At 44.5% G+C, this 18,716-nt stretch overlaps 1 protein-coding gene across 3 annotated transcripts in view; it reads right to left on the bottom strand.

Moving 5' to 3' along the window:
- CACNA1G (calcium voltage-gated channel subunit alpha1 G) overlaps positions 1 to 18,716 on the bottom strand; it is a 313,913-nt gene that overhangs the window by 268,989 nt on the left and 26,208 nt on the right. For all 3 annotated transcript variants that reach the window (XM_060251973.1, XM_060251974.1, XM_060251975.1), the window contains exons 3-6: positions 17,117 to 17,214; positions 13,713 to 13,872; positions 6,629 to 6,920; positions 5,716 to 5,808 (exon numbers count right to left, since the gene is read on the bottom strand). In XM_060251973.1, the coding sequence (XP_060107956.1) occupies positions 5,716 to 5,808; positions 6,629 to 6,920; positions 13,713 to 13,872; positions 17,117 to 17,214 (643 nt within the window). The remainder of the gene's footprint in view (positions 1 to 5,715; positions 5,809 to 6,628; positions 6,921 to 13,712; positions 13,873 to 17,116; positions 17,215 to 18,716) is intronic.

Here is an 18,716-nt window from a genome sequence, read left to right on the forward strand (position 1 = left end):
GGACCCCCTGGTCCAATCATTTTGAAACTTGGGGGGTATTTTGGGGAGAGGCACTAGATGCTATACTGAAAATTTGGTGCCTCTATCCCAAAAGACAGCCCCCCCAGAGCCCTAGATACCCGTGGATCAATTCTCCATGATTTTCTATGGGAATAAATCTCCATAGGGAATAATAGAGTTCCCAGCAGACATTTCCCTCCCCTCCCCCCGCTTTCTGACGACCCTGAAGCGGGGGGAGGGCCTCAAAACCGGGGGATCCCCTGCCCCCACCTGGGGATTGGCAACCCTAGCATCTACCCAGATACTGCTGGGAAGTTCACATGCACCAAATATTGCAACAACTTCCCTCTTCCCCTGAATCTGGTATCCAGAGGAATAATGAAGATAGCGATGCATTCCAGTCCAGGCATTGTACCTATGGCTTACAATTCTATCAGGGAAAGTGGCTTACACCAAAGGCAGATCTCATCTGAAAACAAAATGTAGGCCCCAACCTCATTCTGAGTCAAACAGCAAGCGTCATCACATTCTCTGTGACTCACACAGGATGCATTTTCCCTGTCCTGCTTTTCTTTCTTTCTTTCAGTGTCAAAGCCTCCTAAGCAGCCTCACCTCAGGGACTCCCACTCCTCAGACAACATCACAGCTCAAAGTAGAACACAGATTTTGTATCAATCTAAGAGTTTTCTTTAATTTTGTTTCTTAGTATTCAGTACTTGTAATAACCACAAATAAGCAGTATTTGCATGTATTTGCTGGAAACTTCTTCTCTCTCTCTCTTTTTTTTTTTTACAGATTTGTTCCTTGCAGAGGAGGCTATGGTTCTGCTTGCAGATTTCCTTCTTTGTTCCCTGGGATTGTGGAGATGCTGCTATGTAAGAGCTGCAGCTGTCTGCAGCCAAAGTTCTGATATTTCACTTTGAAAGAGGTTTTTTCTGCAGTTTTAATGCATCATGATAATTATTCAGTTGGAGTGTTTTGAAAAACAGCCAAAAAAATCTTTCTCTCCTGGCTTCCTTAAACCTACAGATATACTGCCCAAGCCATGCTGAGACTCAGAAGTAGGAAAATGCTGATTCATCTCCCTTTTCATTGCTAGGAGTGAACCGACCAGACTGAAGGGTCCTAACCTGAAACACTTTCAGGTTCCTGAGTCCAGTTCCCTGGAGAGCCAGTTTGGTGTAGTGGTTAAGTGTGCGGACTCTTATCTGGGAGAACCGGGTTTGATTCCCCACTCCTCCACTTGCACCTGCTAGCATGGCCTTGGGTCAGCCATAGCTCTGGCAGAGGTTGTCCTTGAAAGGGCAGCTGCTGGGAGAGCCCTCTCCAGCTCTCACAGGGTGTCTGTTGTGGGGGAGGAAGGTAAAGAAGATTGTGAGCCGCTCTGAGACTCTTCGGAGTGGAGGGCGGGATATAAATCCAATATCTTCATCTACCTCACAGGGTGTCTGTTGTGGGGAAGGAAGGTAAAGAAGATTGTGTGCCGTTCTGAGACTCTTCGGAGTGGAGGGCGGGATATAAATCCAATATCTTCTTCTTCTTCTTTCTCCACAAGTGGGTTTATCTGAACTCTGAGATGATTACACCTATTCTTACTCACTGTTGGTAGAAAGTGCTGCCAAGTCAAAGCCAATTTATGACAGCTCCCTGGGTTTTCAAGGCAAGAGATTAACAGAGATGGTTTGCCATTGCCTGCTTTTGCGTAGCATCCTTGGACTTCCTTGGTGGTCTCCCATCCGAGAACTAACTGGGCCAACTCTGCTTGGCTTCTGAGACCAAGCTAGCCTGAGCTTTCCAGGTCAGGGCCTTACTCAATAAAGAGTACAAATTGTTGCAGAGTGGACACCCCGTAAACAATATTCTGAGACTTCTCGTTATGCAAACCTTTCAGAAGCTAAGAAAGTATGTGACCGGTCATATCTTGGACAAGAGACTTTCTTTGAATCCTACATAAGCTACCTTGAATTCTGATGGAAGAAAGGTGGGCTATAAACGTGATAAATAAATGGTTAAGTATCCAAATCAACCTGAGTAGTAGCATGAAATCTTGTCAAGCTAGCTTGTGATGCTGATATTTTCTCAAATTTTGAAAACTGAACTTGCCCCGTTCTCACTGATTGTTTTCTTTCAAGCACCCCCATATAATTTACTGATAATTTGTTCAGTTTCCTTTTGGAAAAAGAAGGTTTGTGGCTTGGGGAAAGGGAGGGAACTAGCAGGGAGAGGAACAAGCACCTCTGCCTGTGAGGGTGTGTACCTGCGCACATATATGCACATTTTGCAAATGTCCCATAAAACGCTCACAAACGCCTTTTAGATAGAGATAACTGCAAAAAAAAAAAGGCAGGCAGTTACGGGTTGAGCATAGGGGTATTCATCCATCATTAGTTGCACGTAATATATATGCAATGCTGGGCAATATAATTACTGTATTTTTCGGACCATAAGACGCACTTCCCCCCCCCAAAAAAAAGTGGGGGGGAAAGTGTGTGCGTCTTATGGTCTGAAGGTACGTACCTTCGGGGGGCGAGGGGGTGATCTGCTGCCTCTTCCTCCAATCCGGCACTTCCCCCGCGCCTGCTTGCCTGGCTCCATCTTCTTCAGGCAAGCGTGGGATCGCTCCACGTGGCCCCAGCGCTTCGCAAGCGCCGGCTGCGGAGGGGGCAGCGTGCTTCCTACTTCCCTGTGTGCCTGCCTTCAGCTGTGATGTTTAAAGCAAGCGCTGGGATCGGAGGGGGGAGGGAGCGATCCCAGCGCTTGCTTTAAACATCACAGCTGAAGGCAGGCACACAGGGAAGTAGGAAGCACGCTGCCCTCTCCACAGCCGGCGCTCGCAAAGCGCTGCGTTTGCGAAGGGGGCGGGTGCTTCCTACTTGCCTGTGTGCCTGCCTTCAGCTGTGATGTCTAAAGCAAGCGCTGGGATCGCTCCCTCCCCCCTCCGATCCCAGCGCTTGCTTTAGACATCACAGCTGAAGGCAGGCACACAGGGAAGTAGGAAGCACGCTGCCCTCTCCACAGCTGGCGCTCGCAAAGCGCTGCGTTTGCGGAGGGGGCGGGTGCTTCCTACTTCCCTGTGTGCCTGCCTTCAGCTGTGATGTTTAAAGCAAGCACTGGGATCGCTCCCTCCCCCCTCCGATCCCAGCGCTTGCTTTAAACATCACAGCTGAAGGCAGGCACACAGGGAAGTAGGAAGCACACTGCCCTCTCCACAGCCGGCGCTCACAAAGCGCTGCGTTTGCGAAGGGGGCAGGTGCTTCCTACTTGCCTGTGTGCCTGCCTTCAGCTGTGATGTCTAAAGCAAGCGCTGGGATCGCTCCCTCCCCCCTCCGATCCCAGCGCTTGCTTTAGACATCACAGCTGAAGGCAGGCACACAGGGAAGTAGGAAGCACGCTGCCCTCTCCACAGCTGGCGCTCGCAAAGCGCTGCGTTTGCGGAGGGGGCGGGTGCTTCCTACTTCCCTGTGTGCCTGCCTTCAGCTGTGATGTTTAAAGCAAGCGCTGGGATCGCTCCCTCCCCCCTCCGATCCCAGCGCTTGCTTTAAACATCACAGCTGAAGGCAGGCACACAGGGAAGTAGGAAGCATTCTGCCCTCTCCGCAGCCAGCTCTTGCGAAGCGCTGGGGCCACGTGGAGCGATCCCACGCTTGCCTGAAGAAGATGGAGCCAGGCAAGCAGGCACGGGGGAAGCGCCGGATCGGAGGAAGAGGCAGTGGATTGCCCCCCAGGAGGAAGGTGCGTCCTATCCTCCGGAGCACCTTATGGTGTGAAAAATACGGTAATTTCTAGTCAGGAGCAAAATTTTCCGAAACTGAATGAACACATAACATTGTCCATGTGAATTAAAAACTGTAATGGTATGCCGTTCCCTAGAACACCATGAAAACAGGCAGGTTAAAAGCTCATCGGTTTCAATGACAGAGCGAAGTTTTCTATTAAATCTCTCCAATCGAATCCCTGTGACAAAAGTGCTTAACTTAGGCTGGCTCTTGCCTGTGGTATTTATAAAGGCTAAAGTTGGTGCAAAATACCCTTCAATGCAGCATGTTGTGATGAAATTAATTATGTCTCACTTGCCTTTCAATCAGGCCCATAGCTATGGATGGCATCTGGGGGGCCCGCCCCCAACTTATAGGGGAGATCCCCCCCCCAACTCAGGGTCCCCGAACTGGCCCCACGTCTTTCCCTCCCCTCCTGTTTGACTGAGCAGGATAGGAAAGTGAGGCAGCGGCAATCTCTGTGCTTCTCAGAGCCAGCCAGCTGCAAGAAGCACTGAGAACCTCAGGCCCCGCCTCTTTCCCCTCCTACTCAGTTGAGCAGGAGAAGAAAGTGGGAGGCAACAGTTCTCTGTGCTTCTTGGAGCCAGCTGGTTACAAGAAGCACAGAGAGCCAGACTATCAGCCCAGCCTCTCTTTCCCCTCTTACTCAGGAGCACGAGGGGAGAGAGAGGCTGTGGCAGTCTTCCTGCTTTTTCCAGCCAGCTGGCTGCAAGAAGCAGAAAGACTTGGCCTGCCAGCCCCACCTTTATAGGTTGGGAGGGGGGTCTTTTAAAAATTCAAGTGCCCCCTGAATTTTTAAAAAGCCCCCTGACCTAAAAAAAAAATCCTGTCTACACCCCTGCTTATATGAACATATGAAGCTGCCTTATACTGAATCAGACCCTTGGTCCATCAAAGTCAGTATCGTCTTCTCAGACTGGCAGCGGCTCTCCAGGGTCTCAAGCTGAGGTTTTTCACACCTATTTGCCTGGACCCTTTTTTGGAGATGCCAGGGATTGAACCTGGGACCTTCTGCTTCCCAAGCAGATGCTCTACCACTGAGCCACCGTCCCTCCCCTATCTTCTTTATACCTATGGACTCTCCTTACTACTTGAACCTGATAATGTTCAGTATCCTCTCCAAACATTCCCTCATCTAACCCCTCAAACACCTAACCACAAAATAGTCCTCCTACAAACTTGATAGCACATGTATTATTCTTCCATTCCAGCTTCCATGAAAAGTTGCTTATAATACCACTGGCCTTTTCATTTCCCCCCCATATGCATTTTCTTTAGGCTTTTGGCATATGTCAGGAATGGAGGAAAGAAAAGTGAAATTTAGGCCATTCAGTTATGCATACTATTAAAAAAACGTAGCTGTTGCTTGAGCCATTACAAGATTCCCTCTGCTTAACAGGCCCAAACAATGCAGCATAGGCTCTGGACATCAAACAACTCTCATTTGTCTTTGTTACAGCAGAGTGTGCTTGAAAACCATCTAATGTCAGACATAAGCATATTATGCTTCTTTTCCAGAGCCATTTGCCTCTCGAGTGTTGTATTTTGCGACATAATTTTTTTTTTAATGCTTGAGTAGAACTGCAATGGAGACCTGGAGTCCCATGATACAATTGAAAAGGAATGTGAATGAACTTGTCATCATTGATGAAATGGGCATTCACCATCCCTGACTGGAACAAACTGATTGCCTCCTAACAGGTTTCCTTATTCATCACACCCCTCTATTCTATGTTCAATAGAAGTGAATGGCATGGTTTTAGACCCCAGCTTTTCCTGAACAGTTTACCACTTCTCCTAAGCACCATATCAGGTTACCTCCCCTTTTCTTCCACCCTCCCCTTTCTATCTTCCCTCTATACATCCCACTCTTCACCTTCTCCTGTGGCATCTGTGTGCAATGCCTTCAACCACCACAAAGACTGGAAAGATAACTCACAATGATCAGGAGAATGAAATAGATGAAGTTGTAGAAGGAATGGGCATCCATGACGAAGTACATGATATCTACCCAGCCCTCTAGGGTGATGACCTAGGATAAAGCAAAAAAGACAAAGACAAAGAAAAGAAAAGAAAAAGAATTGATTTATTTGGTATCCATAAGGTTGTCAAGGACAGGAAGCCCAAGACTGCTTCTGGGGACACCCAAGAAGACACAATGATAGTATTTGTTATTCAAACCCAGGCTTCCCCAACCTGGAACCTGCCAGTGCTCCCTTGGTGACTGCCAAGCTTTTCAGAAAATGGGCAGGACACTGTAAGGTAGAGCTTATTGGTGATCCTCATTCAATTGAAGGGTAGGATCAGGGGATGAATGGAAGATCAGGAAGATTGGTAAACACCTGCACTTCACTTAGATAGTGTGTAATTCTATTCCCCTTTCAGGCTTCCTTTCTTTCCAGGAGGTGTGAAGGGGGAGTATTCCTTTTAACTCCACCTCTTGTGGCAGCCTTTTGGGGGGTTTGGCTCCACCTCCTGTGGCAATCATTTTGGGCTGATGTTCACCACCCCTCTCAAAATTCCAAAGGTGCCTCGGGATTGAAAAAGCTGTGGATCCCTGTTCAAGGCGACATCATAAATCTATTAGAATAAAGGCTAAGAAACAATAATACATTGAGACAACCTCAGAAACTGAGGCCAGGCAAAACATCGTTTCTTGCAAATTCTGTACTTATGCATCCTACACTTTAGCCAAAACCACACCAGGGAAAAATCAGTTGGCACTCGTCAATACTCTTTTTAAGCACTCAATTATTCTACCCCTTCTACCAAAACTAGGCATTTGAGGACAAAATGAAATTTTGACCCAGCTTTTTCTTTTACTAAGATTATTTCCCAGTTACTTTGTTTACCTGAAATATTGCAATCCACGCATAGCCAATGTTATCAAAATTGATTGCTCCTTTGAAAGGGTTGTGCTCCCCAGCAGAACAGTTTGTATAATACTGGTTCCAATTTACACAGGAGGTGTTAGTGGTGTCATTGTAGGAATAATAGCTCAGTGTGCATTCCAGGCCTTCTTCCCTCCGTGTTGGGATGCTACGGCAGTAACGCATTCCATTCTCTCGCGGCTGAGAGCAGATGAAAGGGCTTTCGTCTTCATTCTCAGTCTGGTAATAGGGCTCCAGCTCAACTGTGTAAGGGCTTAAGCAGACAAGCGCTTGTTATAAAAAGATCATGGGGGCAACGAAGGAAGTGAATGTAGAACTTTATTCTTTTGGTAAATCAAGAACGATTCCCAATATTATTAGCAAGTAGCAGATTGAAAACAAAAGCGTTTATTCATGCTGTTAACAGGCAATATGTGGAACTCCTGAACCCAGAGCTTTTTTTTTTCCTGCTGGAGCCCACACGAGCAGAGCTCCGCCTAGGCTGGCGAGGGCTCCGGCTGGCCAGACCTGCCATGTGGCAGCCACATGATCCCAGGCCTGGCAGTGTGACCTAATATGAAAATGAGCTCCTGCTGGGCTTTTTCTACAAAAAAAGCACTGTCCTGGACGTAACGAACAGGATAACTGGGTTGAGAAAAAAGCAATTAGAAAAATTAACTGAAGATAAGAACATTCTGACCGCCTTTGACTGTAACTTTATTTTTTCAACATCTCTAAAAAAACTAGTAATGTTTTGAAGTTGCAGATGAATGTCGGATAACATTATCAATCCAAAATGGATCTTTTCCTGGAATACTCTCCTCTGAACCACCAGGAACAGGTCATATCAGAGACTGGATATTAGGATAGATGGCCAGTTCACTGATTCTGGCATAGTTATGATGGTGGTGGTGGTGATGATAATGTTATTGTGAACTGGATATAGCAATTAAAGGCCATTTTTCCCAAGTTAATTAAAATTTCTGAACATGTCATAATAACACTGTATTATTCTTTTGAAAGAACGTGGAATCTTAAAAATGTCTGGTGCCTAATTCCTTACTGTGAGTAAATTTCAAACAAGAAATACCAAGAGTCAGAGTCTCTAATAAACTGGTCCTAAATACTCAGAATGAATGGGTGTTTTCGCACTTACGTTTTACTGGCGCGAAGACCCTCCTCACGCCGGCGGATCTGCAGTGATTTCGCACTAGAAGCGCCGGCGCAGCCCATTGCGCCGGCTACTTCCGTCGCTAAGCCAGCGCAAACGGAAACCGCCAAGAAGCAGGAAAACGTTTGCGCTGGCTTAGCGATGGAAGTAGCCGGCTCTTTGGGCTGCGCCGGCGCTTCTAGTGCGAAATCACTGCAGATCCGCCGTCGTGAGGAGGGTCTTCGCGCCAGTAAAACGTAAGTGCGAAAACACCCAATGTGTCAATAGAGGGAATGTTCAAAACATTCCATGACATTCCAGCATTCAAAGAAGAAAAGAAGCAGGTGATAGCCACTCCTGCGTCCATTTATGAATCAACAAATTATAATTTTAAAATTTACACTGCTCTTTAATATAATCCCAAACTATTAGGTCTTTTGTTTTGCATTGAAAGCTAAAATCCAGCCAGTTCTCATTTTGGACTAAGATTGGATTATGCGCATGACTGGTTTGAAACTGGCCCACCTATGGCCCTTCATTTTTTTGAATATGAATTGTGACTGTATTTATGCAAATAAAATATTTTAAAAGATTAGGATTTTTTTGTTTCAGATTGGAGGAACCATCCAGTCCAGTGATAATGAGACTGTCTTCAAGTAAAAAAAATTCCTCTTTATGTAGCAGAACCCACTTGTGTTTTCCAGTTTTTTAAAAATGAGAATTCCTTCATAAAATGTTACTGGAATAAACCAGGTCAGGTGTGGTAAAAGAAATGAGGGCTGAACTTAACATTTTCTTTCCGCGATAAATGGCCTTCCCATATGCCACCTGGTAACTCTTCCAAGCTGTATTTAAGACTAGTTCAGCTCAGTTAATTCATAAAGTACTGCTTTTAATACCATCCAAAGCTTAGCTGAAACTCTGGTATAAACAGCAATCAGATCAGGAGCTGCACTGGATCTCCCCAGAACTGATCATCAGTTCACATCATTGCCAATTTACCTAGAGACATTTTTCAAGTTAAAAAAATCCCAACTAACTTTGCAGAAAGGGGGAAGCGTAAACAGAGAAGAGATGTGAACCTTTGGGAATCAAAGGGGTGGGGGTGGGGCGGAATCCCACAACAGCCCTGGTTTCTTACTGAAGGCTGTTTCTGACTTTGTTAATCCTATACATATCTTAAAACATGGACTGGAGGGAAAATTGCTCAACATGCTCACCTTCTGGAGTGTTTGTGCTAATGTCCTATGTGCGGTGAACAGGATGTGTGTTCAGACTTCATTAGAGACTCCAAATGCTGTCAAGATGCTCTATATTGGCTTTCGCACCCCCCCCCCCCTCCATTCCCTACTTGCAACTTTATTATATTGAAAACAGCCTTGGGATTAATTTAGTGTAATAATGACCCCAATCCAAAGAAAGTTAGACATGCTTCAGTTACATTGAAATCAATGAGACTAAAGCCTGACTATTTTTGGATTGGCTAAATGAATGCCAATCTCTTCGAACATGCTCAAGCACTATATAGAGAGCTATATTTAATTCTTTTAATTAACTTCATTGGTTTCACAGATTTAAAAAAAATTGTTTTATGTCTTTATGTCAATCCAATTAACACTAACAAAGTTTAATGCTGGGTGTAAGCTTTCATGAGCATGCACACTCCTTCAGATACATCTGAAGAAGTGTGCATGCACACAAAAGCCTGTACCCAGAATTAAACTTTGTTGGTCTTAAAGGTGCCACTGGACTAGGGTTGCCAAGTCCAATTCAAGAAATATCTGGGGACTTTGGGGGTGGAGCCAGGAGACATCGGGGCGGAGCCAGGAACAAGGGTGTGACAAGCATAATTGAACTCCAAGGGAGTTCTGGCCATCACATTTAAAGGAACCACACACCTTTTTAAATGTCTTCCTTCCATAGGAAATAATGAAGGATAGGGGCACCTTCTTTTGGGGCTCATAGAATGGGACCCCCTGGTCCAATCGTTTTGAAACTAGGGAGATACTTTGGGGAGAGTCACTAGATACTATAATGAAAATTTGGTGCCTCTACCTCAAAAAACAGCTCCCCCAGAGCCCCCGAAACCTCCAGATCAATTCCCCATTATACCCTATGAGAATCAATCTCCACATAGAGAATAATGCTCAGCAGACGTGAGAGGATGCAAGGACTACAAGTCCCAGCATGCACCTCGTGAAGGGAGGCCAGACTGGAGTGAATAGCAGGCCGACGGTGGGCGGGTCTTTGTAACTCAGAGGAAGGGAGAATCCTGAAGCCAGGCAAGGAAAGAGACACGACGCCGTTCCACCCCCCCACCCCCGCTATCAGATTTTTAGGGAGCGGGGGATTAGGTTGCTAATGCAGGGGTCCCCCGGATTCTCTCCTTCCCACCTATCTGCTCCTCACCTGTCTTCAGCTTCACCTTCTCTCACCCTGGCAGCCTCTCCTAGAGTAAACACTGGATGAATTTTGTGGTGCCACTTGCACAATAGGGAACCACCAAGAGCCTGTGGAGGGCACCTCATTTCCTCCTGTATTTTCTTTCCAACACTTAAATCCTCTTACCCTCCTCCTGGCAACCCCCATGTCCTCACATTTCCTTGCTCTTTTCCACTCACCTACCAGCCTGCCTTTTATCTGCCCCTTATCTTCTGATATTTATTATTTATTACTTTCATTTATACCCCATCTTCCTCCACAATGGGGACTAAAAGCAGCTTACATTATTCTCTTATTATCCATTGTATCCTCACAACAACCCTTTGAGGTAGTATGATGGACCCCTGGCACTTCCCCACTAACAGGTAGGTCTTCCGACCCAAAAATTTGTTCCCAACTGTGATTAAGCAGCCCCGAAAGGTGTGGATTTAGTTCTTGTTTTTAAAAAGTCCGCCTGTCTCACCCTGTCACAACAATTGAATTTGTCTTTTAGTCCAACCCAGGAACAAGAAGGAGGTGCCTCTTGTTCTTTCCTTTCAAATGGCACTTGAGACAGTGTAACATTCAAACAGATTTTATTTAATAGGCAGGAGTGGAATAGGTGTAGTCAGGGGTTGGAAATGCTGTGGTAAAAAATGTTGGTAATCCTATATAGATATAAAAGCAAGCCATTTTGGAGACAATTCACCTACCCTCCCATTGGCTGAGCTATGTGTTGCTCAGTCTCCATGGTAGCAACCCCACCCTCCAGCCCCAAGACAGATGAGGATTGGGCCACTAGGGAAGCTGCCTTTGCATCCTATTGGCCTATCCTGCCAGATCCTCCATTTCCCTCAATGGCTGTTGCTCGGCAACCATAGTATTCCAAGCTTGGTTCTGTCAGTAAAAGGCAGGAGAAGGGATCAGGGGACCTTTTCCAGGGCTGCACTAGCCTTTAAATAACTCATCATGGCCAGGCCAGCAGAAACCACTGGCAAACTTGATATTACATAACTTGCAGGCCTTCATGTTATGATCTAGGAGACCCAGGTTTGAATATCTACTCTTCAATGGAAGCTGGTTGAGTGCCCTTGGGCTACTCCCACTCTCTCAGCCTAACATACTTGTGAGGGACTGCCCTTAACAACAGGTTTGTAGTGCAGCGACTCCTTGCCTTAACTGTTTTCTATCAGTTCTTAAGAAGAATTCAATATCAGAACTGAATGTCTAAGGATCAGCCTCAGTTGAAGTCCTTCTTATGTAGACACCAGAAGTGGTGTCAGGTTCAGTGTTCCCTCTAAGCTCCACAGTGTTGTGAGCAGAAATTCTACTCTATGAGCAAAAAAGCGAGTAGCATTAAAGTTGTGAGCAAGTCTACATTTGACTATTGCATTAATTGTTTTTTTTTAGATTACTTCCATAACCTTGTAAAAATCTCAGAATAAATTATTTTAAATTCTATTTAAAATATATTTTAAGAATAATTTAAACATTATAAGAGAAAACAGAATAAAGGCAAATCTCACTCACCCCTTTTCCAGTGGGTATTTTTTTTTCGGAGGGGAGCGGGTTGTTTAGATTTCAGATTTTTCTGCAAACACAGGGCTTTTTTCAGGATTGTAACAATAACTGTCTTGTCTGTTCATGGTCCCAATCTCTGGATTTAAGTGTCCACAAATTTGGCCATGTTGAAAATTAGATATATGGATGACATGTGGGGGATTCGTTTGGGTGAAGGGGAATCTCATTTTCCTCTCCCACTATTTTCTCTTTCCCTTTCCTGGAAAATGCCCTGTTTTTTACTGACAGAAACCAAAGGCGGCTAGTACTGTTGTGACAGTCTGGGAATCCCCGCAATGGCTGCTGACCAAATATTTGTTTCTTAAAGCTACTGTTTCTAAAAGCCCTCTCCCATGTTTTTGGCACTGTTTTAGATTTCAGACTTTTCTGAAAACCTGGGGCTTTTCTCAGGTTCACAGGAGGATCTGTCTTATCTGTTCATAGCTCCAGTCTCCAGATTCAAATATTGAAAGATTTGCCCATATTGAAAATAGATATATTGATACTTTTAGAACACTTCTGTGGTGCTGTCAACTGCTGAAGGAAAACAGCTCTGAACAGAGTTCTTAGCCTCACTTATAATGGTTGGGGCTTTGAAACCCTTCCCCCATTACTCTTCACCAAAAAGAAGTACAGAGAATGACCTCATGTTTTACTATGACCCCTAAAGATTTGCAGTCACAACCTTCAAATCCTCTAGAGCTGAAGCTTTCCTTCTTCCTCAGCTAGCTTTATGAAAAGGCTTGGCAGATAAAACACGAGGCCTGATCTTCAGCGAAATCAGGAGATGACTCAGTTTCTCTTGGGTCCTAGTTTATCTCCTTTCTGCCATTTCCTACAGGATAGGGTTCCAGCCAGACATCCAGTCACTTGCTGACTCCACACCATTCTTTGACAAAACTGAGTGCAGTCAATAAAGTTATACATTTAAAACTAAGTATCTGCACTTACATTAGTTCATTTCTGCACTTCTGTCATTGTTCTAGTAGGCAGACATTCCTAAGTTCCTGACTAAGCTGTCACACACATGAAAAGCCACATGAATTTGGCTAAATCAGTCTCATAGCTGCAAGCTATATTATAAACAAGAAACCAAAACTGAAAGAAAAGGACTAGGACAAGTTTTCACACTAAATTGCATGCTCTTCATTAAAGCTTGACATTTCGGAAGAAATACTACCTTTTCCCAGTTATTATGTCACGTGGTGTCCAATCACGCATACTGGGAATGCACTTGCCTGTGATCCTCCAAATATGAGCAGTTGTCATTTCATTTGAATAACATTTCATTATGACAAAGTGGCAACTCCAGATAGCAGGAGGGTTGTGGGATAGTATATACTATATGCAGTAGGATACCCCAAAACACAAGAGCCGGTTTGGTGTAGTGGTTAAGTGTGTGGACTCTTATCTGGGAGAACCGGGTTTGATTCCCCACTCCTCCACTTGCACCTGCTAGCATGGCCTTGGGTCAGCCATAGCTCTGGCAGAGGTTGTCCTTGAAAGGGCAGCTGCTGTGAGAGCCCTCTTCAGCCCCACCCACCTCACAGGGTGTCTGTTGTGGGGGAGGAAGGGAAAGGAGATTGTGAGCCGCTCTGAGACTCTTCGGAGTGGAGGGCGGGATATAAATTCAATATCTTCTTCTTCTTCTTCTTCACAATGATTGAAAATGGCTACATCTCATCATGAAGAAATTACACATTGGTACATGTATAGTTGTGCTGTGTATATCTGTGTCGTTGTAACATTTTGTAGACTTGACAACAATGGTTCTGAGTACCAATTATGAATCCTGAACAGGAAGTGCATGAATTTTGCATGCTTGTTGGAACTGAGTATGCTTATACAGAGAAAAAAACCTCCACACAAGTGCACACACATAACTCCTCTGCAAGCATACCCTAGGAATATGCAATGTGCCTCATTCATACTCACAAACTGAAGTTTTCTTCTAAGAAGCAGCGGTTCCTGAGCAGCCCTGCCCAAAGCTGGACTCCAACGATACCAAAGATGAAGAAGACGAAAAAGCAGAGAAGGAGAACATTCCCCAGCATGGGGAGTGTGTCTAAGAGGAGAGTAACCAGGATGCGCATACCTGAAGGAGCAAAGGAAACGGAGTAGTTGTAGGGGAAACCGTTATTGCATTCATTCTCCTTGTCTTCAGTCTTGGCAGCGGAATAATCCTCATGTCCACAAACTCCCTCCCAACCCGACTTTTGAGTATATTTCTGCTACATTAATGCCATGGACTAGTAAATCTAGATAAATTTGCATCTATGCAGAACATCCATGTTGCATGTAGGGTGATAGTTTTTTTCCAGGGAGCTAATATTTTAAATACCCAATCTAACATCTGGGGGGGGGGGGGTTGTGTGACCATGCATAATATGGTGACTAGCTGACATTTCAAAACTAAAGAGAGATGGTCTCAGACAACACCATTCAGTGTTAAGAAGATTAGAGTTGTCCTACTGGATCAGACCAGCAGTTCTTCTAGTTCAGCACTATGGTTCATGTAGCAGCCAACCAGTTGTCCTGGAGGGCCAACAGACAGGTCATGGAGACTAAGGCCTCCCCTGGATGCTGCCTTCTTAGCACTGGCATTCAGAGTCTGTTGCCTATGTATATGGAGTTCCTTTTACTCACCATGGCTAGTAGTTGTAAACGCACCTATCTTCCATGAACCTAATTCCTTCTTAAAGCCATCTACGCTTATGGCCGTCACCGTATTCACTGGCAGTGACTTCCACAGTTTAATTATTTGTTGAGTAAAAGAAGTATTGCATTTTCCTTGTCCTAATGCCTTGTGAAACGTGAAAAGTTGTGCCTGATGCTAAAGTGCAGGAGGTGGGGAAGATATCATTGCAGAATATGAATTCTTGAGAAGAAGAAAATGTGCAATTTTCATCCTGGGGTCCACACAGAAGTTGCCCAAACAAATTGCTCTGTGCAGTGATTAGATTGTTTGAAAACTGCTTTCCATGATATTTGATCTGGAGGCACATCATGCCAGGGCTCTACAATACTATACAAATGATTAGGTCAACCCACATGCAACTTCTAAACATTAAGGGCAACTGATAACAGCACTGCTGTGGAGACAATTCAGCCCTCTCCAGAAACTAAAATAAGTGAAGAAGACCCAGAGTCAGCCAAGGACAGGGAAGGAGAGGCAACCTATCTCAGGGGGCAGACGCAGGGATACCATTAAGAACCAGCAAAATGCCAGTGTCTGTGCACATGTGTGTATGTGTGTACTACTGCTGCTTCTAAACTTCTCCCTCCTGCATTCCCTCACTCTTTGACTGTTTGATTAATCTGCTTCTATACCTTTATCTGGCAACAATTCTGTTTCTTGAACAGTGATAGGTGGCAGGCAGAAAGGTAGTCACTACATCACGCTGGGACAAAGCACCTGTGAATTCCAGCTGTCATGAAGCTGTGAAAGTCTCAAGATCCTCACCAGAAAAAAAAAAGACAGCAACTCTAAATGTTAACTCTCCTAATATCCTTGCTAGTTTCCCCACATTCATGCTCACAAAACCTGTCTACTACATTCTTCTCTTATGCAATATATATTAACATTTCCTTCCCCATCCTAATTCCTCTATGCTCATTTAAATCCTTTCTTCTTATATATACAGGATTCTACATGGCAGATAATTCAAACAAGGTCAGGAACATTTGGTTCTGTAATGGAAAGACAAATTGATGGCAACTCAACTTGACATTTGCACAAAAATGAATCCCTGACTTCTCTGTAATATTCTGGTCATCCATTTTTCTTTTTTGTTCTCTCCTCCTTTTTGTTGCTACATCTTTCATCTACAGTCTTGCTCATACTGGCCGTGTTTTAAAAAAACTTTAATGCCATTTCCTGTACTTTTATAGCTCAGCAAGAGGTTTTACATTGTTATGTCATCAGATCACCTGAGTTTATTCTACTTGCTTTTTCCTTCCAATAATAATAGTTCTGTCCTCTATATACTGTGCTTACACACATATACTCTCATGCATGGCCTGTTCCTAAATAACCTGCATTTAGTCACTGAATTTATTATTGATTCAAACTCTTTTCCTCACTTTGCTTCCTTATGTCTCTGTTCAGTCCTGCCTCTGCTGCATAGGAGCAGAGATAAATTACCCAGGATTTGTAAATGTATTAAGCGAATTACATCCACGGTTAGACAGTGGCAGATAAATTCAGCCATCCATCAGCTCTGCTATGGGGAAAAATTACAAGAGAGATTTCTCAAGCCACCTGAAATGATAAAAGCAACAACAACAGGGAACATCTTCTCAAATTAGGTTTAATTTAACAGGATTAGGAAAGCAAATAGAGCCTAGGAATTTCTGGCTTCTGACAGATGGATCAGGGTCTGAGTACCTCCTGTTGTCAAGGTAACAGGCTAATTTGACAAGAAGGGTCTTTTTCTGGTGCAGGACTCAGAACTAAAATTGAACTCATGAACAGCATTAAAATAGAGGGAAGGACTGAGGCATTTAATTTACCTGAGGTCCTCTGGCACCTTAAAGACTAACAAGGTTATTCAAGAAACCATTGTAGCCATTTACTTGGGCAAGCATGATCACAAATATGGCCAGTGGCTTGTCAGCTCTTTTCTACCACATGCCTAATTTCTCCAAACTAGTTTCCCACTCTCTTTACAAAAATGATTCATTTGAGTGACATTTCCAAAAACACTGCTCAGTAAGAGAAGCAGCGCATAAGAAAAGTAAATGCTTTTGGAAACAAAATAGCAAAGCGTCATCAGCCTCTCTTTCTCTTTCTCTGATTAATTATTCACTCCTTTTTGAGGAAATGGCTGAGATGAAGAAGAAGAAGAAGATATTGGATTTATATCCCGCCCTCCACTCCGAAGAGTCTCAGAGCGGCTCACAATCTCCTTTACCTTCCTCCCCCACAACAGACACCCTGTGAGGTGGGTGGGGCTGAGAGGGCTCTCACAGCAGCTGCCCTTTCAAGGACAACCTCTGCCAGAGCTATGGCTGACCCAAGGCCATGCTAGCAGGTGCAAGTGGATGAGTGGGGAATCAAACCCGGTTCTCCCAGATAAGAGTCCGCACACTTAACCACTACACCAAACTGGATGGATGAACTATTCATTAAAGGGAGCACACCGGGCTCAGGCCCTATGTAAGAGGATGCTAAACACAACAAGCGCTGCTGTGGTCCAAAGATGCTTCTGTAGTGAGCACATTAAATGGAATTTTGGAAAAGATGTAGGTTGTTCCGCTTCTTATTTAGTTCCAGATTGTCAGAAATAATGAGCTACTATCAAAAGGGAGGGGGAAAGGAGAAAAGAAATCCAACTTACTAGGAACTCTGTTAATGGCTCTCAAAGGCCGGAGCACCCTGACAGTCCGAACAGCTGAGAAACTGACATTCTGCAAGTCCAGAGAATACTCCAGCATGCTGCATAAAGTCCACAGAAAAAAGGAACATATCAGAGTTCTGAAGGAAAAGAGTCAGATCTAGCAACCCAAATCAAATGTTCTACACTTGGTTCCAAGAGTCTTTAACTGACAATTGTCTCATTGAGAAAAGGTCCTGGAAAAATTAATGGGTTATTTGCATAATTGGAATAAAGTACAGGATTATCCCATAAAGTTTGTTTCCCCTCTAATTGTCTGTATTTTGGTTATTCTTTTGTAGAGCCCCGTGGTGCAGAGTGGTAAAGCTGCAGTACTGCAGTCGGAGCCCTCTGCTCATGACCTGAGTTCGATCCCAGCAGACGCTGGTTCAGGTAGCCGGCTCGAGGTTGACTCAGCCTTCCATCCTTCCGAGGTCGGTAAAATAAGTACCCAGCTTGCTGGGGGGAAAGTGTAATGATTGGGGAAGGAAATGGCAAGCCACCTTGTAAAAAGGTCTGCCATGCAAACGTTGTGAAAGCAGCGTCACCCCAGAGTTGGAAACGACTGGTGCTTGCACAGGGGACCTTTCCTTTCCTTTGTAGTAAAGTTTCTGAGGTGAAGAAGTTTTGCCAAGATTACCTTACAGTTGAGGAATGAAAACATCAATGGAAAAGATTTTTTGCATAGCATAAAAACAGGATTGGATCTTGCTGACTATTTCCACAGGCACAACAGGGGATAATTTTGGCCGATTCCCCCCCTCCTACCGTGGACCTCCAACTCCTTCCTCCTATAGTTCCAGTAGTCCCATCTCCCAAGAACAGAGGAGCTTGACTTCTCTGCCTCCCACTTCCTGATGCAGCCTTAAAACACCCCTGAAATGCTGCTGACATAAAACCTTCCATCAGTGGTGATTTTCTATGGGATCTAAGCCATGGCTTTGAAATTGCAGGATATGTACCAAGGGTTCAAGACATGCAACAATGACCCAAAGAATAAATCTGGGCAAGAACATAACCTCACTTTATGAGAACACCATGGAGAAAGTATATTGCCAATACACGCCCTGTGATTTAAAAAAAACCCCTGCAAAAAAGCAATCACAAACTGATTGTGCCCATCAAGACTGCATCAAAATGCATATTTGTATGCAGTTCCACCCAGGGCTTTTTTTTGAGCAGGAACACACAGGAATGCGGTTCCAGCTGGCTTGGTGTCAGGGGGTGTGGCCTAATATGTAAATGAGTTCCTGCTGGGCCTTTTCTACAAAAAAACCTGTGCAAAACAGTGGTGATGTCAGGAGTGTGTGGCTTAATATGCAAATGAGTTCCTGCTGGCCTTTTTTCTACTGAAAAAGCCCTGGTTCCACCAGTGCACAGAAGCACATTTATAAATCAGTAAAATATCACACCAAAGGAATCTTGATGCAACTCTATTTATGTTATTCTACAACTCATTTCAGAATTTCTCCTAATCAACACAAAATTAAAAAGGAGTGGAATGCAGTACAGTGCATAACAAAGCTAAGAAGCAGTCTGGAAAAAATCCACTCAGTCCTAGCTC

This window comes from Heteronotia binoei, chromosome 13 (assembly GCF_032191835.1).
Source record: "Heteronotia binoei isolate CCM8104 ecotype False Entrance Well chromosome 13, APGP_CSIRO_Hbin_v1, whole genome shotgun sequence".
Classification (NCBI taxonomy): Eukaryota; Metazoa; Chordata; class Lepidosauria; order Squamata; family Gekkonidae; genus Heteronotia; species Heteronotia binoei.